General features: G+C 38.4%; 3 protein-coding genes across 4 annotated transcripts; 1 reads left to right on the top strand and 2 right to left on the bottom strand.

The window, feature by feature from the left end:
- Positions 1 to 2,249: 2,249 nt before the first annotated feature.
- On the bottom strand, positions 2,250 to 8,497 carry LOC144643486 (uncharacterized). Of its 2 annotated transcripts, none has more exons than XM_078502749.1 (6): positions 8,309 to 8,497; positions 6,559 to 6,699; positions 5,600 to 5,906; positions 4,708 to 4,823; positions 4,200 to 4,448; positions 2,250 to 3,192 (listed from the first exon to the last, which is right to left on the bottom strand). In XM_078502749.1, exons 1-6 carry the CDS (start codon positions 8,327 to 8,329, stop codon positions 3,043 to 3,045), a joined length of 984 nt encoding a protein of 327 aa, XP_078358875.1. In that variant the 5' UTR covers positions 8,330 to 8,497; the 3' UTR covers positions 2,250 to 3,042. The 2 variants fall into 2 exon arrangements, with proteins under 2 accessions (XP_078358875.1, XP_078358876.1); XM_078502750.1 differs by having other exon boundaries at positions 6,571 to 6,699.
- Positions 8,498 to 9,215: 718 nt separating this feature from the next.
- LOC144643485 (guanylate kinase-like) lies at positions 9,216 to 10,558 on the top strand. Its single transcript, XM_078502748.1, is given in 2 exon segments — positions 9,216 to 9,848; positions 9,850 to 10,558. Coding segments are annotated over 2 exon segments (588 nt in total). The 5' UTR covers positions 9,216 to 9,317; the 3' UTR covers positions 9,907 to 10,558.
- Positions 10,559 to 12,706: 2,148 nt separating this feature from the next.
- On the bottom strand, positions 12,707 to 18,709 carry LOC144643484 (spermatogenesis-associated protein 24-like). Its single transcript, XM_078502747.1, has 5 exons — positions 18,590 to 18,709; positions 18,003 to 18,065; positions 16,303 to 16,433; positions 13,404 to 13,474; positions 12,707 to 13,192 (listed from the first exon to the last, which is right to left on the bottom strand). Exons 1-5 carry the CDS (start codon positions 18,695 to 18,697, stop codon positions 12,972 to 12,974), a joined length of 594 nt encoding a protein of 197 aa, XP_078358873.1. The 5' UTR covers positions 18,698 to 18,709; the 3' UTR covers positions 12,707 to 12,971.
- Positions 18,710 to 19,613: the final 904 nt, after the last annotated feature.

The raw sequence follows: 19,613 nt of genomic DNA, 5'->3' as shown, positions 1-19,613 counted from the left end.
TAACGTAACAATCAAACACAGAGTGCGCGAGTTTCCAACGTAACAATCAAACACAAAACAGAGTGCGCGAGTCACTAACGTAACAATCAAACACTAAACAGAGTGCGCGAGTCACTAACGTAACAATCAAACACAAAACAGAGTGCGCGAGTTTCTAACGTAACAATCAAACACAAAACTGAGTGCGCGAGTTTCTAACGTAACAATCAAACACAAAACTGAGTGCGCGAGTCACTAACGTAACAATCAAACACAAAACAGAGTGCACGAGCCATTAACGTAGCAATCAAACATAAAACAGAGTGCGCGAGTTTCTAACGTAACAATCAAACACAAAACAGAGTGCGCGAGTCACTAACGTAACAATCAAACACTAAACAGAGTGCGCGAGTCACTAACGTAACAATCAAACACAAAACAGAGTGCGCGAGTTTCTAACGTAACAATCAAACACAAGAGTGCGCGAGTCATTAACGTAACAATCAAACACAAAACAGAGTGCGCGAGTTACTAACGTAACAATCAAACACAAAACTGAGTGCGCGAGTCACTAACGTAACAATCAAACACAAAACAGAGTGCGCGAGTCACTAACGTAACAATCAAACACAAAACAGAGTGCGCGAGTTCCTAACGTAACAATCAAACACAAAACTGAGTGCGCGAGTCACTAACGTAACAATCAAACACTAAACAGAGTGCGCGAGTCACTAACGTAACAATCACACACAAAACAGAGTGCGCGAGTTTCTAAGGTAACAATCAAACACAAAACAGAGTGCACGAGCCATTAACGTAACAATCAAACACAAAACAGAGTGCGCGAGTTTCTAACGTAACAATCAAACACAAAACAGAGTGCGCGAGTTTCTAACGTGACAATCAAACACTAAACAGAGCGCGCGAGTCACTAACGTAACAATCAAACACAAAACAGAGTGCGCGAGTTTCTAACGTAACAATCAAACACAAACAGAGTGCGCGAGTCATTAACGTAACAATCAAACACAAAACAGAGTGCACGAGCCACTAACGTAACAATCAAACACAAAACAGAGTGTGCGAGTTTCTAACGTAACAATCAAACACAAAACAGAGTGCGCGAGTTTCTAACGTGACAATCAAACACTAAACAGAGTGCGCGAGTCACTAACGTAACAATCAAACACAAAACAGAGTGCGCGAGTTTCTAACGTAACAATCAAACACAAAACAGAGTGCGCGAGTCACTAACGTAACAATCAAACACAAAACAGAGTGCACGAGCCACTAACGTAACAATCAAACACAAAACAGAGTGTGCGAGTTTCTAACGTAACAATCAAACACAAAACAGAGTGCGCGAGACTAACGTAACAATCAAAACAAAACAGAGTGCACGAGCCACTAACGTAACAATCAAACACAAAACACAGTGCACGATCCACTAACGTAGCAATCAAACACAAAACAGAGTGCGCGAGTCACTAACGTAATAATCGAACATAAACCAAGAGTGTGTCACTAAAGTAAGTCACTCTAATAAACATAAAAGGTTGGTGAGTCACTTAAGCAATAATCAAACATAATACTGATTAACTGTGTGGGTGAGTCCCCAGCTGAATGTATTAACGAAAAGCATAACCTTGCATGCGCTAACGTCCGAACCAAGCACATAACAATGTACGCGTGTCACCAACGTAACGTGACACGGAACTATGCAAAACTGTAACGAGAGCAAAGTACGCGTACTTCACTTTTCCTTCTCCCCAGGAAGGAACACTATGCTGAGAAAAAAGCCTCATTTGACATCAAATCTCTGATTTGTCCCATGGAAGAGCCAATCCTCAAACGTCAGTTTCCTTGTAAGCGTTTAGGTGTTAATAAGCTGACAACTGTCGCTTGCAAGCTGGCACTGCAGTAAAACAATTTTGAGATCTAATTTGCATGTTTTGGCCGTCGCGCGCCACATGTCGCACGTTTTTGGTTCGAAATGGCCAACTTCAAGACAAGAAAACTAGTAGACCACGCGCTTCATTATATTTTTAAATTGACAAATTACAAATCAGTGAAACATGCACTTTAATTTTCTGCAATAACAAAAGGCGTAAGGGGTCGAAAATTTCATTTCATAGGCACTAACTCGTGCCTGCTCTGCATGCCTATGTTTTTCCTAATGAAATGTTTTAATTACCCACATTTGTCGTACACCTTCTAAGAAACAAAGTTTACTCAGGTTGGACATACTACATGCACATGGACAAAGAACAGAAATTAAAATACTTTTATTTGGCACAGCAGGATACATCAGACACCTTTAACTGCAACAAGCCATTTGTGTTGAAAAAAGGTGGAACAGCGGAAAGGCACTTTGGGTGGTGACTTTTTACCCCGTGCAAGTGGAACTTTTTTATCTGCTGATGACCTTTGAACATTATGATTTTAATAACTTAAATATCTTATCAGTAACTGCAACATTGTTTGATTAAACAGGTATTGTTTATAAAATTCTGTACATCACTAAACAATAACCAAACTTCTCTATAAGAGAGCCGTCTTCACCTTTTGCCACAAATTTTCCCACTGCGGAGAAACTCAGCATCAGGGAAGTTGCCTCTTTGTGTTTTCCCTATTTCACTGTATATGCCCTTCTATAACGTGTTGTTTTGTCAAGGCTTGTTAAATTAATGTTATATTGTAATACACGGCATCATAAAGTTCTCTACTATCACTCACACAAGCTACCAGCTAAAGTGAGGCAGCCTAATTTGGCTGGCTATTTACAGCTATCCATTTACACAAGCTTGCGAAACATTTTAGTGCTTTCATGTGCATTGGCATCATTGAAAAATGACAAGCACAATATTTATTGATAAACAACAATAATTAAATTATTATTTCATTCAAGATGACAATTCATCAAAGACTAAGATTGTACTATTAACAGGAAAGGGAACATGCTCCTTAAGTAAGAAGCACATGACAAGCCCAAAGAAAGACTGCAGGGGGTGGGGGGAGGGGGTGGAGGGGGCATGGCATTGGCATTGCTGGGTCAATTTAGTATTAAAGAAATATTGGGTGTAATTGTCTCAAAGTAAGTTTCTTTCTGCATGTTGGACATTTGCTTTGCATCTGCACTGCGCTTCTTATACACTGATCACAAAAAACGTGTCCACAAGTTGTTGACGTTAACTTCCGCTTTCTTCTCTTAATCTGAAAAACAAAGTTCATAATTTCTTTTTAGTTCAGTTTGTCTACTTTTTGCTTTGGCTTTAGCTTTTGGTTATTTTGCACAAACCTTGCCATGCTCAGTGTGAGGTGTGTTGGCCTACTGTGGTTAGTGCACTGGATTTCAGATCGAGTGATGTGGGTTTGGGCCCTGGCTGGGGTCATTGTGTTGTGTTCTTGGACAAGATACAGTCACAGTAAATCTAGAGATGGAATACCATCCCATCAGGGGGGGGGGGGGGGCAAATGCTCCTAGTCGCTTTATTCTACTATTAAAACTGAAGATTAGCACAAGCCATATGGGCAACCTAGGTTTGAACACGGTTTTTGCCTTGAGCTTCTTAAACTAATTAATAAATTATTAAGTTCAAACAAAGATCATAACCTCGAAGGATGTTTGGATACCTGGTCTTAATTAGCATAGATTTATTCACCAGGTAAATAACAAACACTTGAGACAGTGTTTCCTCGGCTATTGAAACACCTCAAATTTCGTCAAAAATACATGGCTGCACATGGTATTTTCAACTCTCTTCTCGGTGTTTGGATATGTATTACTTAGCTAAATGAGCCACCAACTGAAATTTTCAAACAAAGTGTATGGCAATAAGAATGTAGAATTCTTTTAGTATATTAAGTTTGGGACTGAGGAAAGGGGTAAACAATATTTTCTCGCTCGTAAAGTATCAATATTACTGTTAAAGTTATAGGCCATTGTCGACTCTGGAAACAGTATAGGAGCTGTCAAACTTGCAAAAGTAATGACTGGTACTCTCTTGTAGTTTTATGTTATATTAATTTACATAATTTTCCATAAATTAGTTTCAGTTCACGAAAATTTACGGCACCTTTTTTCCGAAAATTCCCTCAGATAAGCCGCACCCCACAGATTTCGAGCCAAAATGTTTGGAAAAAAGGTGCGGTTTATCTGCGGGTTTTTACGGTATCCCCGTCCGAATTTTCAGCAGAAACCGTCTTAATGTTGTACTTACAGTTTGTTCATCATCCCAGCAAATAGGGCAGCTTATTTTCTTATGAGGGGTCGTAGAAACTGAATCATCACTGCTGGAAGTTGAAGCCTTGACTACACTCGCGCTTTGTTCACTTGTTGTATCACTGTTAACTACCTCCTGTATTTCAACATCTGAATCAGATAATTGTCTGCTCGGCATACCAGGTCGAGCAAAACGACATGACGGTAACTGTCTGATGGGATCTCCACGGTATATTCTATTTACACACTGAAAGACAATTTACACATTGTGTTATTTATTAAATATTATTATTTATTTAATTGTAAACAAAAGATTAAAAAAATATAACATGCATTTGTGCACTCTTTTCAACCTGTTTATGTTGTGATAAACACATTCTTGATGTACCAACCACAAATAATTATTGACCAACGGACTGAATATCTTTTCCAAATAATTTTATGTGTTACCACAGAAAGTATGATTGTATAATAGAGATTTTACGTTAATTAGCTTAAAAACCTACCACAATAACAGGGCTGGAATCAATTGAAGAATCTGCAGGGTTTTCCCTGGTTAAATCCACTACATTACTGTCATGGAAACTTGAATCATTGGTAAGGTCAACAACAACTGAGCCACCTGAAAAAAATAACAAAGATGGCAGCTAGTATTACCAGTTTTTAACAATTCTCTCACAAGGGCACATTGGATATGAGGTGATATATAACCAACAAGTGCATAGTGCAAGTTGGTTAATTATGATTGCCATGTATCTAACAAGTGGAAATGAAATAAAACCAAATAATTATTGTTTTCGTATTAACAGTGATTTAGTTATACACAAACAGGTAAACACAAACAATATTATTTCCCGACGTTTCGGCGACATCTTGACGCCATTATCAAGGGTAAATTGAGAAAAAAATATTAAAAAAAAAAAAGGGGCAAAAAAAGACGAAACCGACGCGGACTCGGTGTTAATTGCTGATGTAAAGCATCTCGTTGACAAGGCAGTCAAATTTGTTCTTGCATTTCTTTAGCACTTTGAAACAACTGAGGAGGTCCTCAGGGACAGCGCCCGCGTTTGCGTAGCAAAGCATAGTGTTTGCGTACAGAAGATGATGTGCTTTGTTTTAATTGGTAAAATTTTAACCTCAGTTCTTGCCATAGGAATTATCGAAGACACAAAATTACTTCAGTTACTTCAGGGGGAGTAGAAGTGCTACAGAAACTAGGATAAGCTCTGGCCTGCCCCCTACCTCTCTAAATGGTTACTTCATCGGTTCTTAAAACAATAGATAACAAGTCATGACAATACCCCTAGTCCTAGAAAACAACAGGGGTAGCATTTACAACAGGGAAATAAAAATCAAGATTCCAGAGAGGTAGAGTCTTATGACTTGCATGTACTGTACCTTGTCTAATGGTGGGAAGTCTTTCCAAATCTATTACTTCTGGCCTTCCAACTTGCACATCACCAACAATCATCACATCTTCTTGAGAGCGTGATATTGTAGGTGACTCTATAGTAATTGGAACTTCACTGTCTAGTCTATTTTCTGCAGTGTGTGACTCTATAGGAATTGGCTCACTGTCTGTTCTACTTTCTGCAGTGTGCGACTCGGCAGTAACTGTATCACTGTCAACAGTGTTCTCTGCAACACTCTCTTCAGTCTCACCATCTATTCTACTTCTTTTGCTTTCCTGCGAAAGACATTCCTCCTGTCCAGAAGAAAGACATCTTTATAAATAACATGGCATGAAAAGTTGGATTTGTCCACTTTTGACTCGTGCCAAAGGTGAGACAGATATGGATGACTATTTTTGACACAGATGTCAGAGGTTAAAGCAAGTCCATTATAAGCATATAAATGGATTAGGGAGACGTCTTGGCTGGGTTTCATTTTTCCGAACTGAAAAATTCTAAAAAAATTAAAACATATTGGTGGAGATTGGAAAAGAGTGAGTTGCCACGGTAACATAATTTAATTATAACTTTACATGTGTCTCCTGTAGAAGTATTAGTATGCAAAGTTTCATTGGTCTGTGCAGAAAAATGGCCGAGATAACTCAATTTTTGTACCTGACATAAATATGGGTAGAGTCGATGACATCATCAGTCCCTTAATTTGCATATTTTACAATTATTTTAAGTTTAATATTTCTGGAACTAAAAACATAATTGAACACTGAAAATGGCATTTTTAAATCTCTCATTAAATACTCTATGAAATGCAAAAAAAAACAAGGGGTGAAAATTTGATCATAGTAGCACTTTAAAAAATAGAACAGAAACACATTCTTATAAAGCTTGTGTCTAGAAAAACCCACCAGGACTCTCCCCTGCAAGTTCCTGGTTCTAAAGTACACTTACAAGTCTCATTACCTGTGGAGTTGTTGCTTCTTCCTGTGTATTACTTGGCAAAGGTAACTCTTCATCCTCAGGGTGTGACAACAAAGTAGATGGCTCATCCAAAGGACGAGTTACATTTACTCTCCTCTTTCGTTTGCGTCCCTGAAAAAAACAGTTTATAAATTTACAATTACAATAAATCAAAGTGACAAGTAATAATAATTATTATTATTACTTGTCACTTTTAGTTGTTTCCCAAAACACAAAGCTTACTTGATCAAAAGCTTCAGCATTTTATTCTTTTAAACAGAAGAAATAATGTCAGACAAAAAGGTGGCTATGCGGCTACACATTTTCACGATGAAAATAATATTGTGCTGTCACCAATGCAATGCCAGTATCAAGTGAAAACAAGCATCTATTCACTCTGGTTAGCCTGAATAGCACTTTGGTAAGCCTGTTCACGGTTATGCACCAGTCATTTGAAATCCCCGACCCCCCCCCCCCCCCCCTCGGGCATGAGTGGGGAAAAAGCGGGACTTTCACTTCAGATTCACTCCATTTTGGTCTCCCACTATGCGGGTGATGCACCAGAAATCACGGTCTTCGCATCCCGGGCCGAGGGAATAACCGGGGCACTCACTCCATGGTCAGCGGTTTGCATTTTCGTGCCGCATGGTAATTTTGCATACATTATTTATGTCCACTCGCTCAAGATGAATGAATTACTAATACTGAGTGAAATACAACTAAAAACTGTCCGCACGATTTGAGAAATTCCTTTTACGTTAAATGTCAGTTTGAAAACATTCATTTATGATAGTTTAATTAAGTTGAGTTAGAATACAATGTACCGGTAATAGGAAGTTTCTAGTTTTAGAGATCCATTTAATAACAGAGAGCCAGCTGTTCAAACAACACAGAGCATATTGTAATATCATCCTGCATTTCCATATATAGTTGAGTGGAAATTTCAAATAGTTGTCTTCTTCCTTGTCCATCGGGGAGCCTTTGCAAATGTATTCCTAGCTGCTCTGAAATCAATGTGTTCATTTCACGGCTACCAACGTTTTTATCATCCCTTACTGTCATCCCTTGTTGTGCTTGGCTATAACAAGTGTGGATCATATAAAGGGGCGGGGGAGTTCACCATTCACTTTTCTCCCGGGGGCCGGGGACTACATTTCCTTTCACTTGCCAAAAAAGTGAATGCCCGGCTCATGCCCGAGGGGGGGGGGGAGGCGGGGGTTTCAAATGACTGGTGCATTAGCTCTCAGTAATGGTAATGGTAACACAATATATACTCTAAGTCTGCAGTCAGACACCGGTCCTATTATCATTAGAAGTACAACACGAAATTATTATTTCATTGCAAACAGTTCAACCTTAAAAGTATGGTTACTTTGTAAAGTTGCAATTATGAAAAACCAAACAGCGGAAAAAATAAACAAAAAATAAATTAAAGTTGGTGTATAAGACAACAGTGAAGACCAGTTGTCGTAAACTAATATTGGCATTTAACTGAAATACAACAAAGATAATTGCTCAAGCTTAATTGATTTTAACTTCAGTCTATTAAGAACTTAAGTCGGAAGGCTGGAACACGGAAACTCGTAATATAACTAACAGTAAGCTTACATCTTTTATACAATGACTCGTTATCTTGCAACTTATAAAAAGAAATAAAAACTTACTTTTAAAACTTAGTTCAGAAATTGTACATGCAATAAAACTGGCAACATCCCAACAACAATGGCGCTGTTCCACTTACCCGGCTCCCGGGCTTGTTCATGACTTTCTTTGCAGGTAGTTCTCTCTTTGCCTCCCAAAAACAGCTATAGATAGAACAGACCGTAAAAAGGAAACTCCACTTTTGCCATAACAGTAAGCTTATACTATTCTACAAAGGAAGTCATTTCATTCCCAGCGCCATTTTTCGCAAATCAGACGGCACGTCATTGGTCATTCTTAGTCAGCGTTTTGTTTCTTTGTCCATGCGCTCTTGCGTTTGCCGTCACAACAACTTCCGGTCTCAATCCTATTTCCGGTCAACATTGCAGTGCGTGTTTTCCATCGAGTCAAGGGGAGTATCAAGCCTGTGAAGGGCTAATAACAATAAATTGTGGCTCTCATTAGGTACGATGGATATACTGTATACCCTGAATATTTGTGGTATATTTGTAATATCTGTGGTCCTGCATCGGACTGGACAATGGCGAAGATAATCAGAATGCAACTTTACTTCCGGTAGAAGAATGAATGTGTTTTTTTTTTCGCCCTTTGTTTTGTCATGTCATGTCTGAAGGGCCTTTTATTTTATACTCGTACACATAGAACCAGTTAGTTGCATTATTTTTGATTGTAGAGTGATTAAAAACACTTCATGCGAGGGGGGGGGGGGTGTCGTGTGTTGGGAGAAGGGAGGGAAAGTATTTACTTTTCTATATCTAGTGCAACATAGAAACACAACAAAAGAGTAATAAAAGGCGGAAATAACCAAGAATAGTTTCGACTGATAACGATTAGGACAAATTTCAAACGACAAATTATTTGAAAAACTTTGCCAATTTTTTATTCAAATTTGTTATGTTGTCCGTGACGTAGCTCCTGTAAGCCCGCAAGGGACTCCGGCCTTTCCCTACCCATCGCTCCCCGCGCACTTTGCTACTGGAGTAAGAGTAAATTTCCTTTTCTTCGATCACGAAAGCCGGCAAGAGTCACGAAGGATATAGTACTCGCTGGCGGGTTTTTATAGCTTTTCATTCCTCAGAGGATTTGCCATGTCTGTTATGAAAGCTAGACCACTGGTGTTGTTTGGCCCAAGCGGCTGTGGCAAGAGTACACTGAAAAATCGTCTCTTGAAAGAATACCCGGAAAAGTTTGGCTTCTCAGTTTCACACACCACCCGAAGTCCACGTCCAGGCGAAACAAATGGGAAAGAATATCACTTCACCAACCGTGAGCTTATGCAGAAGGCTATTGATGCTGGTGAATTTATCGAGTCAGCAGTTTACAATCAGAATCTTTATGGAACAAGTAAAAAGGCAGTGCAAGATGTTTTGGATGCAGGCAAAGTCTGTTTACTTGACATCGATATGCAGGGAGTTATCAGTTTGAAGAAAACCGACATGGACTGTTATTATATTTTTGTGAAGACACCTTCAATAGAGGAGCTAGAGAGGCGGCTTCGTGCCCGAGGTACAGAAACAGAAGAGTCATTGTCAAGGAGATTGAATATTGCAAAGGAAGAACTTGCATATGCTGAGGTGCCTGGCAATTTCCATAATGTGATTATAAATGATGATCTGGATAACAGCTTACACAGAATTCAAGAATAACATACACAAAGAGATTGTTCCCCTTTGGTAAACTGTAACATTATTATGGTGTAAATGGAAGGAAACATAAATTATTATTTGCCAATTGACACTTATTGTTTTATATCAAAGGCTGTATATGTATTAACTTCAATAAGTTAGTTTTAGATGAACAAGTTTTAAAGAGATCACTTGACTATCCAAAGTAATTCGCATTTGCCTTGGTTTTGCATTACTACGCTTACTTATTTGTTTAAAAAAAACCTGTGCCACTTTCTCAACCAATCAGAAGTTAAACCAAAACCAATTGTGACTTACTTACACACGTTTTCCTGCACTTTGTGCTGGCTTCATGTATTAACTTCGAGTTTTGATTGGTTCACTGGATTGCCAGCATCCTTTGTGATTGGCCAAAGAAATGACGTCAAGGTGGCTGTGCTGGTGGACAAGAACAAAGAGTTTCCGCTGGGAACTAAACTCTTTTCGTGCAAATTCCGCAAAAACATTTGTTATTGTTTTGTCCACCAACATGGCGGCCTTGTCACTTGGTTGCAAGCCAAGAATTGATATGCCCAAAATTATTTATAAAATTAAGTGGTAGTAGTACAAGTAGTAGTATATACATATCTGTAAAAGTAAAAGGACATTTGCAATATATGTTAAAAGGAAAGTTAAAATGTTTATTAAATTATTTTGTGCACAGCTATCCAAAGAATATAAATTATCTAATAATGATTTTCAGAGGAGGAAAAGGGAAAAAAACTGCTCAAAGATGTGCCAATTGAGATCAAAAGTGGCTCAGATTTTTGGGGGAAATTGAGAATTGATGATATAAAAGGGATGACCCGTTTGTCTTGAATATGTCAGTATTGCCTACTAGCAATGTTTTAGCCTGTGTAATAAGCATTCCCGTAAGAATGAATAGTTTTCCACGTTTTGGTTGCAGGAAAAAATGGGGCAAGGACAAAAAATAAGAGGAGGGGAGAGGGCCAGGAACTCTCCTCTCCCCCCCCCCTCCCCACCTGTTATTCTCTTTGTCCTCACTTCAATGTTCATGTACCCAAAATGCTGGAACGCTTGCTATGCAGGCCATAAATGTTTTTTTTAGTGGCCACTTTTACTAGTCTTTTATTTCTTTCAAATGTCAAGAAAAAGCAACTGTGAATGCTTTAGATCAATCTCATTAGCATTAAATGATAAATCACTTTGGTTACAAAGCATAACAATCTTATTAAGAAGGCATAACCTTCTCATTGATTGTTACTAAGTGTAGCTCTCCCATTTATTCTTAAAAGGTAAAGGGGCTATGTCACGGTATTTAAGCGATTTTTCTGATTTGTTTCAAATTGAAGGAAAACTCAAAATAAGGTAGAAAAACAGCAACGTAGTAATAAAAACTCAAAAATAAACAAGGATGGTTTCGACTGACGAAGATCAAGACGGATTATGAGCAACAAACTTGAAAAAATTTGCCATTTTTTTCAAGTTGAGTTGACCGTGACGTATCTCCTTTAAAGCATAACAGATGACACTTCACCAACCATACGGCTGTTAGAACATACCATATTAAACAAAACCAGATACAATTGCCACTTTTCGTTGTGGCCCTGCTAAAATTAGCTTTTTTATTGGGCTTTGATGCATATTTTCCAGCACTTTCTTCAATGTACAAGTTTAGTGCTATATGGCAAAAACATTTAACCCTGCGACGTGTATACAATGCCACAAATTTAAACTGAATTTTGTGCCCAATCAAAGACTAAGTAATTTTCCTGGGAGGTCATAGTAACGTTATTCTTGTATAGCTTCGTCACCCCGACTTTGCTGCTCTGTTTACTGTTGTTCGAACTAACTACCCAGTGCCTTGGAGAATGTCAATACCCATTCCAGCCCTACTGTAAAACCAGGATCCACCATCTTAAAATGTTTGCTCTCCTTCTGACTGGTGGCCACTTTGGATAAACTAACTCATCTCTACAGGCTGGCTGTATACCACTTTCATATATAGTAAAGAATACACTTCATTACTTTAAATAACGCCACTCAAATGTTTTCTTGTTTTTACAATTTCATATCACACAATTGCATGAGAGTATTCGTACATTGATATACCTTACTGATCAGTTTCAATAAATTGCTACTTACGAAATATGGTTGACCTTCTTAACAAGTCATAAATAAATACCACAGCAAGAGAGTAAAAACACTTTTGATGTCCGGGGTATGAATGAAACTATGAAGTAAACCACCCCCAACCTACCCAACCCCCCCCCCCCATACAAAATACATAATAGAATACATCATACAAAATAGCTTAAACTTAAACCCCAAACTACATTGTAGAACATGACAAACATAGAACATATGACTCCATCATGCATTTTCTTTTGAGTTGGAATTGTAAGGTTTTTCGTAATGAACTATACACCACTTTCATAATGGCGGCCAATTTATTTATTCTTTTATATGTATGTTAATTAGCCCAACTGGCCTCGTTTTAGAGTAAAAATTCTTTTGAATTTTTCACATGCTGACGAGGTCAGTAGGGCTAATCAACATACATATAAAAGAATAAATAAATTGGCCGCCATTATGAAAGTGGTGTATGCTTTATGTGATGCGATGATTATTAGCCTTGTACCCAAACTTCTCTCTCTTTTCCAGTGAGGAAAAAGGAAAAGATGATAGCGATACACTCTTGTTAGCCTGGGCCCGGTTGTTCAAACACGTAGCTTCCGGATTAGCGTGAATATCAATTTTTCGGGGTTTCTGTTATTTCTCCCCTCGACCATCTCACTCAAGCTTGGCCCTCAGGAACCGATCTCTTCCGGCGTCATCTCCCCGGCCCTGCATAGCAGTCATTTCCTTTCCAAGGGCGCAACGCAAACAAAGGAAACCGTAGGTGAACGAGCGCACCAGGGAAGAGCACTTGGAAAGGAAACAACTGCTACGCAAGCTACCCGGGTACATTCTTGTAGGATCCTGAGACAAGATCCCATTCTAATTTAGAATCATAAACAATTCTATAAGAGCCTAAAGGATCCTACAAGGCCTACAGATTCCTATGCAGGATTTTAACCAGTCAGGCTATGATAAATTTCAGGATGCAGGCATGGGTCATCTGAAAGACACCCGTTTCTGACGAGTCCTTTTGTTTTTCTCTTGAGACTTCTGTGTAGTGTAATTGATGTATTGTTCTTGTTGCCGATGAATGTCCAGGTCAGAAAGCTGTTGTTGGTGAACTTGTTTTTGCCGTACCAGTCGAAGTTTTAATTCCTTTATTTTTGCATCTTTTGTTGTTAAAATATCATCCTGCTTAGTACAGAGCTCCTCCATTGCTAAATGTAAGTCAAGAAATAACGAAATATCAGAATGCTAGGTAAATAACTGTGACTGGACTCAAAATTGGTCAATTTTTATTTCATATAACTAACATTAACCCTCAAGTTGGACTTTGTTCAAGTGACAGCATTTGTCAGTTGTGACAAAAATCGACCTATGTTAGTCGGCAGCAGGCAAAAAGGTAAATAACAGTGGAATAATTCTGACCTTGACACTTTGTTTGGATCTGTTTCTTCTCCTGGCTTTCTTCCAGGGCTTTGTTTTTAACCTGCCCATACCTGCAGCAGAAAGTTGGCACAAAATTGATTTATTAATAAAAGTTTTTGTTGTGACTAAACCTGGGAGGGAGGGTAACTTAACAAAGTTTTTTGCAGCCTGGAGGCTCCACCTCTCAGTACAAACCCTTTCCCATTTAGTTTACCATTTTTAACAGAAAAGGATAGATAGATAGATAGTTTATTAATACAACTTCGGGACCAACCTAAAAGGTTGAATTATGTCATATTTACAAATATTTTATAAAGCGATAAAAACTAACGTAAATACGATAAAATGTAACAAGAGCTCTTAGAGCTTACAACTGCGCTGGTCTCGTGAGCACTTTAGGGGAGCCATGTGGGGGGAACAAAAAATGCACCCCCTCCCGTTATCCCCTTTACCTGCGTCGAACAATGTTGCGACTGATAAACAAGATGGTAACAAAACACCTTGCGTGACATTTCATGGTTGACTAGTTCCATGCGAAATTAAACATTTTTCTTTTATGCTAATGGTGGCCAAATTTAATTCCCACGATCTTGATCCGTGAGACAAAAAAATCTTTTAAACCAGCATCCAGTGTTGTCTTGAATCAGTAAGACACTACCTCTCTGGAACCTCTATTTTCATTCGCCCGCTGTAAACACTACCTCTATTGTTATTCAGGGCTAGGGGCATTGTTGTCACCTGTTATCTATTGTTTTAAGAACCAATGAATTAACTCGTTCCGAGGGTTAGTGGGCGACCCTCTTGAATTACCGTTTAAAGATTGAATAACCAGCTCCGAAAATGGAATATTGGAGCAAATAATTAAATCAAATTTGAGAAGAACACTAGACCTTTGTTTTGCTGAATGGGAATTCCCCGGGGAATTAATTTACCAATGACGTAACCCTTGCAATTCAGGGCATGTTTGTCTCAGTGGTTTTCCATCAGATTTCAGAAATCCTCTATATGACACAGCTCCAAAAATACGTAACGCTAAAAAATCGAACATTTCACACTTAACATGCTAGGTTAAGTTCAAAGGATTTGTTTAGTTTCCATTTGTAGCAGATTTAAAGCTTTCAGAGCATTGCGTGATTCTTACCGATCAGTGCCTTGTGAAAGTAACAATTTGCTAACGCCAGCACATTCCAGGACACAAACGTAATGTAAATAAATGTAAATTCTTGCCCGCTTAAGCGAATTTTTCTTTTAAAGCATGAAATTGTAGTATTTTCTTCGATTCAAACGCTTCAAAATACTTCACACTGAATTTTTTAACTAAAGACCAAAGGATTTGCAACGATTTGAAAGGTAGCTGATAATAGCTTTGAAAAATTACATGACTCGAGGTCTAGCCGATCGAAAGTGAAACTTGTCATGTCAGCACATTCTTTGACACCAACGTAATGGCATTTATTTACAGATTCTGGCCCACTGAATTATATTTCTCTTTAAAAGCGTGGAAATTTAGTATTTTCCATGAGTCAAATGCTTTAAAGTCGAATATCTCACACAAAACATTCTTTGTAAAGACAAAAATAAGAAAAAAATTTCCATTTGTTACTGATTTGTAGCTTCTAAACATCGCGTGACATGAGCTTGACCGAGTGGAGGCTTGGGACAGGTCACCGACAAAACGAAAAATAATAATAATAAACTCCGTGCAGAGCAAGAACTGCGCAGCGCAGTTAAAAATATTTAAGAACTATACAAGAGTGATTAAAATCCAAACTTAAGTACATCAGAGACAATAAAACTATTTCTAAATCTATTAGTCTTAAAAACAGGGTTAAACTGGAGTGACTTTCTGAGATTACAACTACTAAAATTCTGTGGGGGCAGTAAATTCCTCAGCCTACTGTCAGTGTTCTCTAAAATATTGTTACACAATTTGTCCGTCAGGGCTTGTCCTCGACCTGACAGAGATACTAGACTTGCCTTGTCGAGCGCTTCTTCATACCTAAAAAACGGAAAAATGATGCGCATCGCCCTCTGGTAACCCTTTCATATACCATCATTGCAAAATGGTTCCCTTGAAACTGTTATTAACCTTTTCACTTATCAGTAATTAACCCTTCAAAATACTTGGTTTTGTTGTCGTTATGTGCCTCACGTTAAAGGTCTCAAGCAAGACACCTTGAAAACAAATGATGAAGAGTCCCATGTGCATGTAACTCTTTACTTATATTATATGGATGTAGAATTATTGTGGACGGGTATGACAGATTGTGATCTTCAATCAAATGATATCTGAATACAGTCAACTCTCTCAAAGACGGACACCATTGGGACCAGCTACAAGTTTCCGTCTTAGAAGGTGTCCGTCTTATAGGGAGTTTAGTTACAGTAAAGTGACTGAAAAATGGTAGAGACGGGACCAACACCATGTGTCCGTCTTACAGAGGTGTCCGTTTTATAGAGGTGCTGTTAAGAGAGAGTTGACTGTAGTCAAAGGTCCCCTGTTTTATGAGTCAAATGAGTCATGAGTCATTAGTCAAGCTGATTTTTACACAAAGTAGGATTCCATGTGTCCTGAAAAAGGTTTGGTTTGCTTGCGGTTAGTTCCACTCCGGTTTGCTTGTGGTTAGTTTCACTCTGGATTGCTTGCAGTTAGCATTAGTTTGTTAGTAAGGGTAGCACTATTTTCAAATTTATAACTCTAATTAAAGATTTGAATCACTGACTCTTTGACTCACAACTCATTGACTCATTTGACTCATAATAACTTTACTCTCAGTCAAAGAAAGTTTCATTTTAAACAATATTGCAAAACAATCACAACAAAAAAATATCACTAGGACACACAGTAAGACTGTTAGTTATCATCAGCCTGTAAAATAGTTCATGTAAGCATACATACGCATTTTCAAATGATAACTTTTCTCTCTGAAGCTGCTTGTTTAAAATGTCTATTTCTCCCAATGCAAACTGTAATTTTTCACTCTCACTGGCAAGTTTTGCTTTTGTTCTCACATGTTCAAGTTTTTCTTCCTAAGAATAATAATGAACAAGACAAAGAGAAAAATCAAAAAACAGTTAAGCCAATGATACAAAGTTCATTATTTGTTGAGCAACAAAAATAATGTTGCGACAGCTTGTTGAATGGAATAGAGCCAGGAACGATTCTATTCAACAACGTTCAACATGTTAAATAGCAAATTTTAACATCATGATACACTGTTCAACATTTGTTTAACAGAAATCGCAACATTTGTTGCTCAACAAAAGTTGAACCTTGTGTCACTGGGTTAATAACAAACAGGGCTTGAAAAAAGTCCCATCTGAGATGAAGAATACCATTTGCAGACCTCTCAACCTCAAAGAACCGGAAATCTGGAGATCGAGGCCAAAAAATCGGGAGATTTCAGTAAAATCCGGGAGATTGATCAACTGACTGACAAAAAAAACTAAAATCAGGCTGACCAGGTGCTTATCAAGAGAAAGTGTTTGTTTCCTGTTATACCAGCACAAAAACTAACGTTATTTTTGCGGCTTGTGTCTTCTATATATGGTTTTCGGTAATGTGTCTAGCGAACAAACTAATGAAATACCTTTACTGACTACGGATTTAAACAAAATTGGCACAAGACAATCGCCTTAGTAAGCCAAAAATAACATTACACATGGAAATTGTATCCTTACAGCGCGTGACTCAGTTTATCGTGAGATTTTTTAGTCTCATCGTGAGACCGTGAGATTGAGCTACGTGAGTCTCACGCCAAAATCGTGAGACTTGAGAGGTCTGCATTTGTTATATATGGGACTTCACATAAAGGGGTTGCACTGTACAGGGTTGATAAAAGTAGCCGGTAGCAGGCCAAAATCACCATCTACTTTGTTATCTTGGCCAACTACTCTGCTGGGTTCTTCTTCTGATTCTTTAAGACCTGGGCACACTAGATGACAGGTCGCAGTGACAGGACTTTGCGGCAAGTCACCTGTGTGTACTGCTTCCAAAACAAGTTGCCGCGACAGAATGCTTGTTGAGTTGTTCAGTGCACACTCAGCGAATTTGGAGTAGCTTTCTCCTACGGACTTTTTTCTTTATAGAACTGGATTATTTAGCAGTTAAGTTCTGGTTACATTCCATGCTGACAGGGAAAAGTCCTTGGATTGCTCAGATTTTTCATCTGCCACATGTTCAGAAGCCATCTTGAATGAGTTTCTAAGGGATCGTGGGAAGATATATGACGATCTCTAATTGATTAATTTTATATTTTGTTGCTTTCGCTCATTTTGTCGCTGTGATCAGTCGCATAAATTCAAACTACATGTAGTTTAAATTCCTGCAACTGTTCATGGCTACAAACTTGTTCTGTCGTAGTGACAAAGATTTCCACAAAATGAACCATGTCACACCAAGCGTCATGTTGCAGAGACTTGTCACCTGGTGTGCCTTAGCCTTTAGAAAAAGATGGTAAAATTGGCTACCTACTCCAACAACAAAGCCACATACACTTCAAAACTTTGTGACAAACCTGGCTGTATTATAACAACCACTGTATTAATTAAGGTTGGTTACAAAAAATGAAATGATCAACAATTGAAAAGGAATACAACCTCAAGTTCCCTGACCAACTTCTCATACTCTTCACGTGGCACACGGTCATCTGTCCTTGACATCTGAGACAATATATTTTACAAAAGGTGTATAATAAACATTAACTACATAGTCCTGATTTCAAAATTCCATAAAAACTCCAAAATTTCATTTTAGCAGTTCTACTATCATCTGAACGAAATTAAACTGAATTATTTAGTACGCTTATAAGCTTATAATAAACTTTGGCTAAACTACAGAATACAGAGCCACTTATTTGCATGTCATTGAATAAAAAACAAAGACATGAAAACTTGATTCTCTGTTTTCAGTATCTTGATGTTAAAGTTTTAATACAAAAACAAGAAATTGTCTGAACACGGGAAAGTTGTTCCACTGTTTACTCATTTCTTCATAAACTAATCAGCCACGCCATCGTAATAGCTAAAATGCCCTCCAAACAATAAATTCTCCAACAAAACAAAAAGTCTTCAAGCTAAGTGTTTAACTGTATTTTGATGGAACCCAAAGCTTTATCCATTAAATGATGATAGCTGTATTCCTAGGAGAACTTGTATTTATAGGAGAAACTAATGCTCTCTCTTACCTTGGCTTTCGTTCTGGCTAAAGCTGTGTGCTGGAACCGTATTACGTCTTGAAGTTGTTTGTTTACAATCGAGTAAGAAGGTTCCAATTCATCTGACATTTTCTCCATTTTGTAATTTGAGCGCCTTTCGCTCTAATCTCGGTCCCAGCCTTCACCGAGAACTTCACTTTCGTTCCCAGTTCCTTCGCTCTCAATTACATTTCTCCCTCCAGCAGGAGAAAGAAACCCTACCCCTCCCCCCCCCAAAAAAAAACAACAAAGAAACAAGAACTGGTAGTTGTCAAGAAATGATTTCTGTCTCGGCTACGGTGGCCCATATACTAGATATGGCTCCTGGCTCGTGTGCCAACTAACGAGCGAGAACACCCATTACTTTAGGGTTCAACCAAATATAATAATAATTTAGCAAATCATTTTCGCAAATTTGATATACTTGTCAATCAAAATTACCACGCTGCGCCAATAAGAAGACCTGTTCATGGGCGAACGGGTTTTTCGAAGTTGTAGGGTCTCCAGTCAAACGTTCCCTATTAAATAGCCTCCCCTCACATCCCCCTTCTCCTGTATTTCCTCGCCGGCAAAAACTTAAAAATTTGGCACAGTATAGTGGATTTGGTCCCTCCGCGGATTATGTGGTCTCCCCACACCAGACTCCCTAGCGGATATGATCCTTCGTCCAAAATCTTCTAGCGGATTTGGTTTAGGGAGACCAAATCAACGGCGGACAAAATCCGCAGTTCCCTCACCAAGAATTGTAACTAATTTCCACCGGAGCCCTCACTCTCAACCACCCGGCTTTTGTTACGCTATAGTACATGTTTATTCAAATTCAATTTTTTTTTAAAAAAAAACATGAATTCAAAGAGGGAGTTATGTTATGGGAACGAGGCGACTCCGGATTTGAGAGAGAGCAAGAGCTCCGGAGCCAATACGACAGGTATTAGTTATATTCAAAGGGTTCAGAGGACTGGGAATAGAGCGAGGGCTGTGACGCTGACCCGCAAAACAAAAAAGAAGCGTATCA

The sequence above is a fragment of the Oculina patagonica genome, chromosome 2 (assembly GCF_052425735.1).
Source record: "Oculina patagonica isolate OP01 chromosome 2, crgOcupat, whole genome shotgun sequence".
NCBI lineage: Eukaryota > Metazoa > Cnidaria > Anthozoa > Scleractinia > Oculinidae > Oculina > Oculina patagonica.
Note: the sequence above shows the minus strand (reverse complement) of the source record. Positions and strands in the feature narration are given on the sequence as shown.

Excerpts from the sequence above, each read along its gene's own strand:
- LOC144643486 (XM_078502749.1), bottom strand. The coding sequence starts at position 8,329 with ATGAACAAGCCCGGGAGCCGG. Across the intron at positions 4,449-4,707 it reads ATTCCAGCCCTGTTATTGTG|TGTGTAAATAGAATATACCG; the intron begins GTAGGTTTTTAA and ends ATTGTCTTTCAG. Across the intron at positions 3,193-4,199 it reads GCTGGGATGATGAACAAACT|ATTAAGAGAAGAAAGCGGAA; the intron begins GTAAGTACAACA and ends TTTGTTTTTCAG.
- LOC144643484 (XM_078502747.1), bottom strand. The coding sequence starts at position 18,697 with ATGGAGAAAATGTCAGATGAATTGGAACCTTCTTACTCGATTGTAAAC. Across the intron at positions 18,066-18,589 it reads TAGCCAGAACGAAAGCCAAG|ATGTCAAGGACAGATGACCG; the intron begins GTAAGAGAGAGC and ends ATATTGTCTCAG. Across the intron at positions 13,193-13,403 it reads GATCCAAACAAAGTGTCAAG|CAATGGAGGAGCTCTGTACT; the intron begins GTCAGAATTATT and ends ACTTACATTTAG.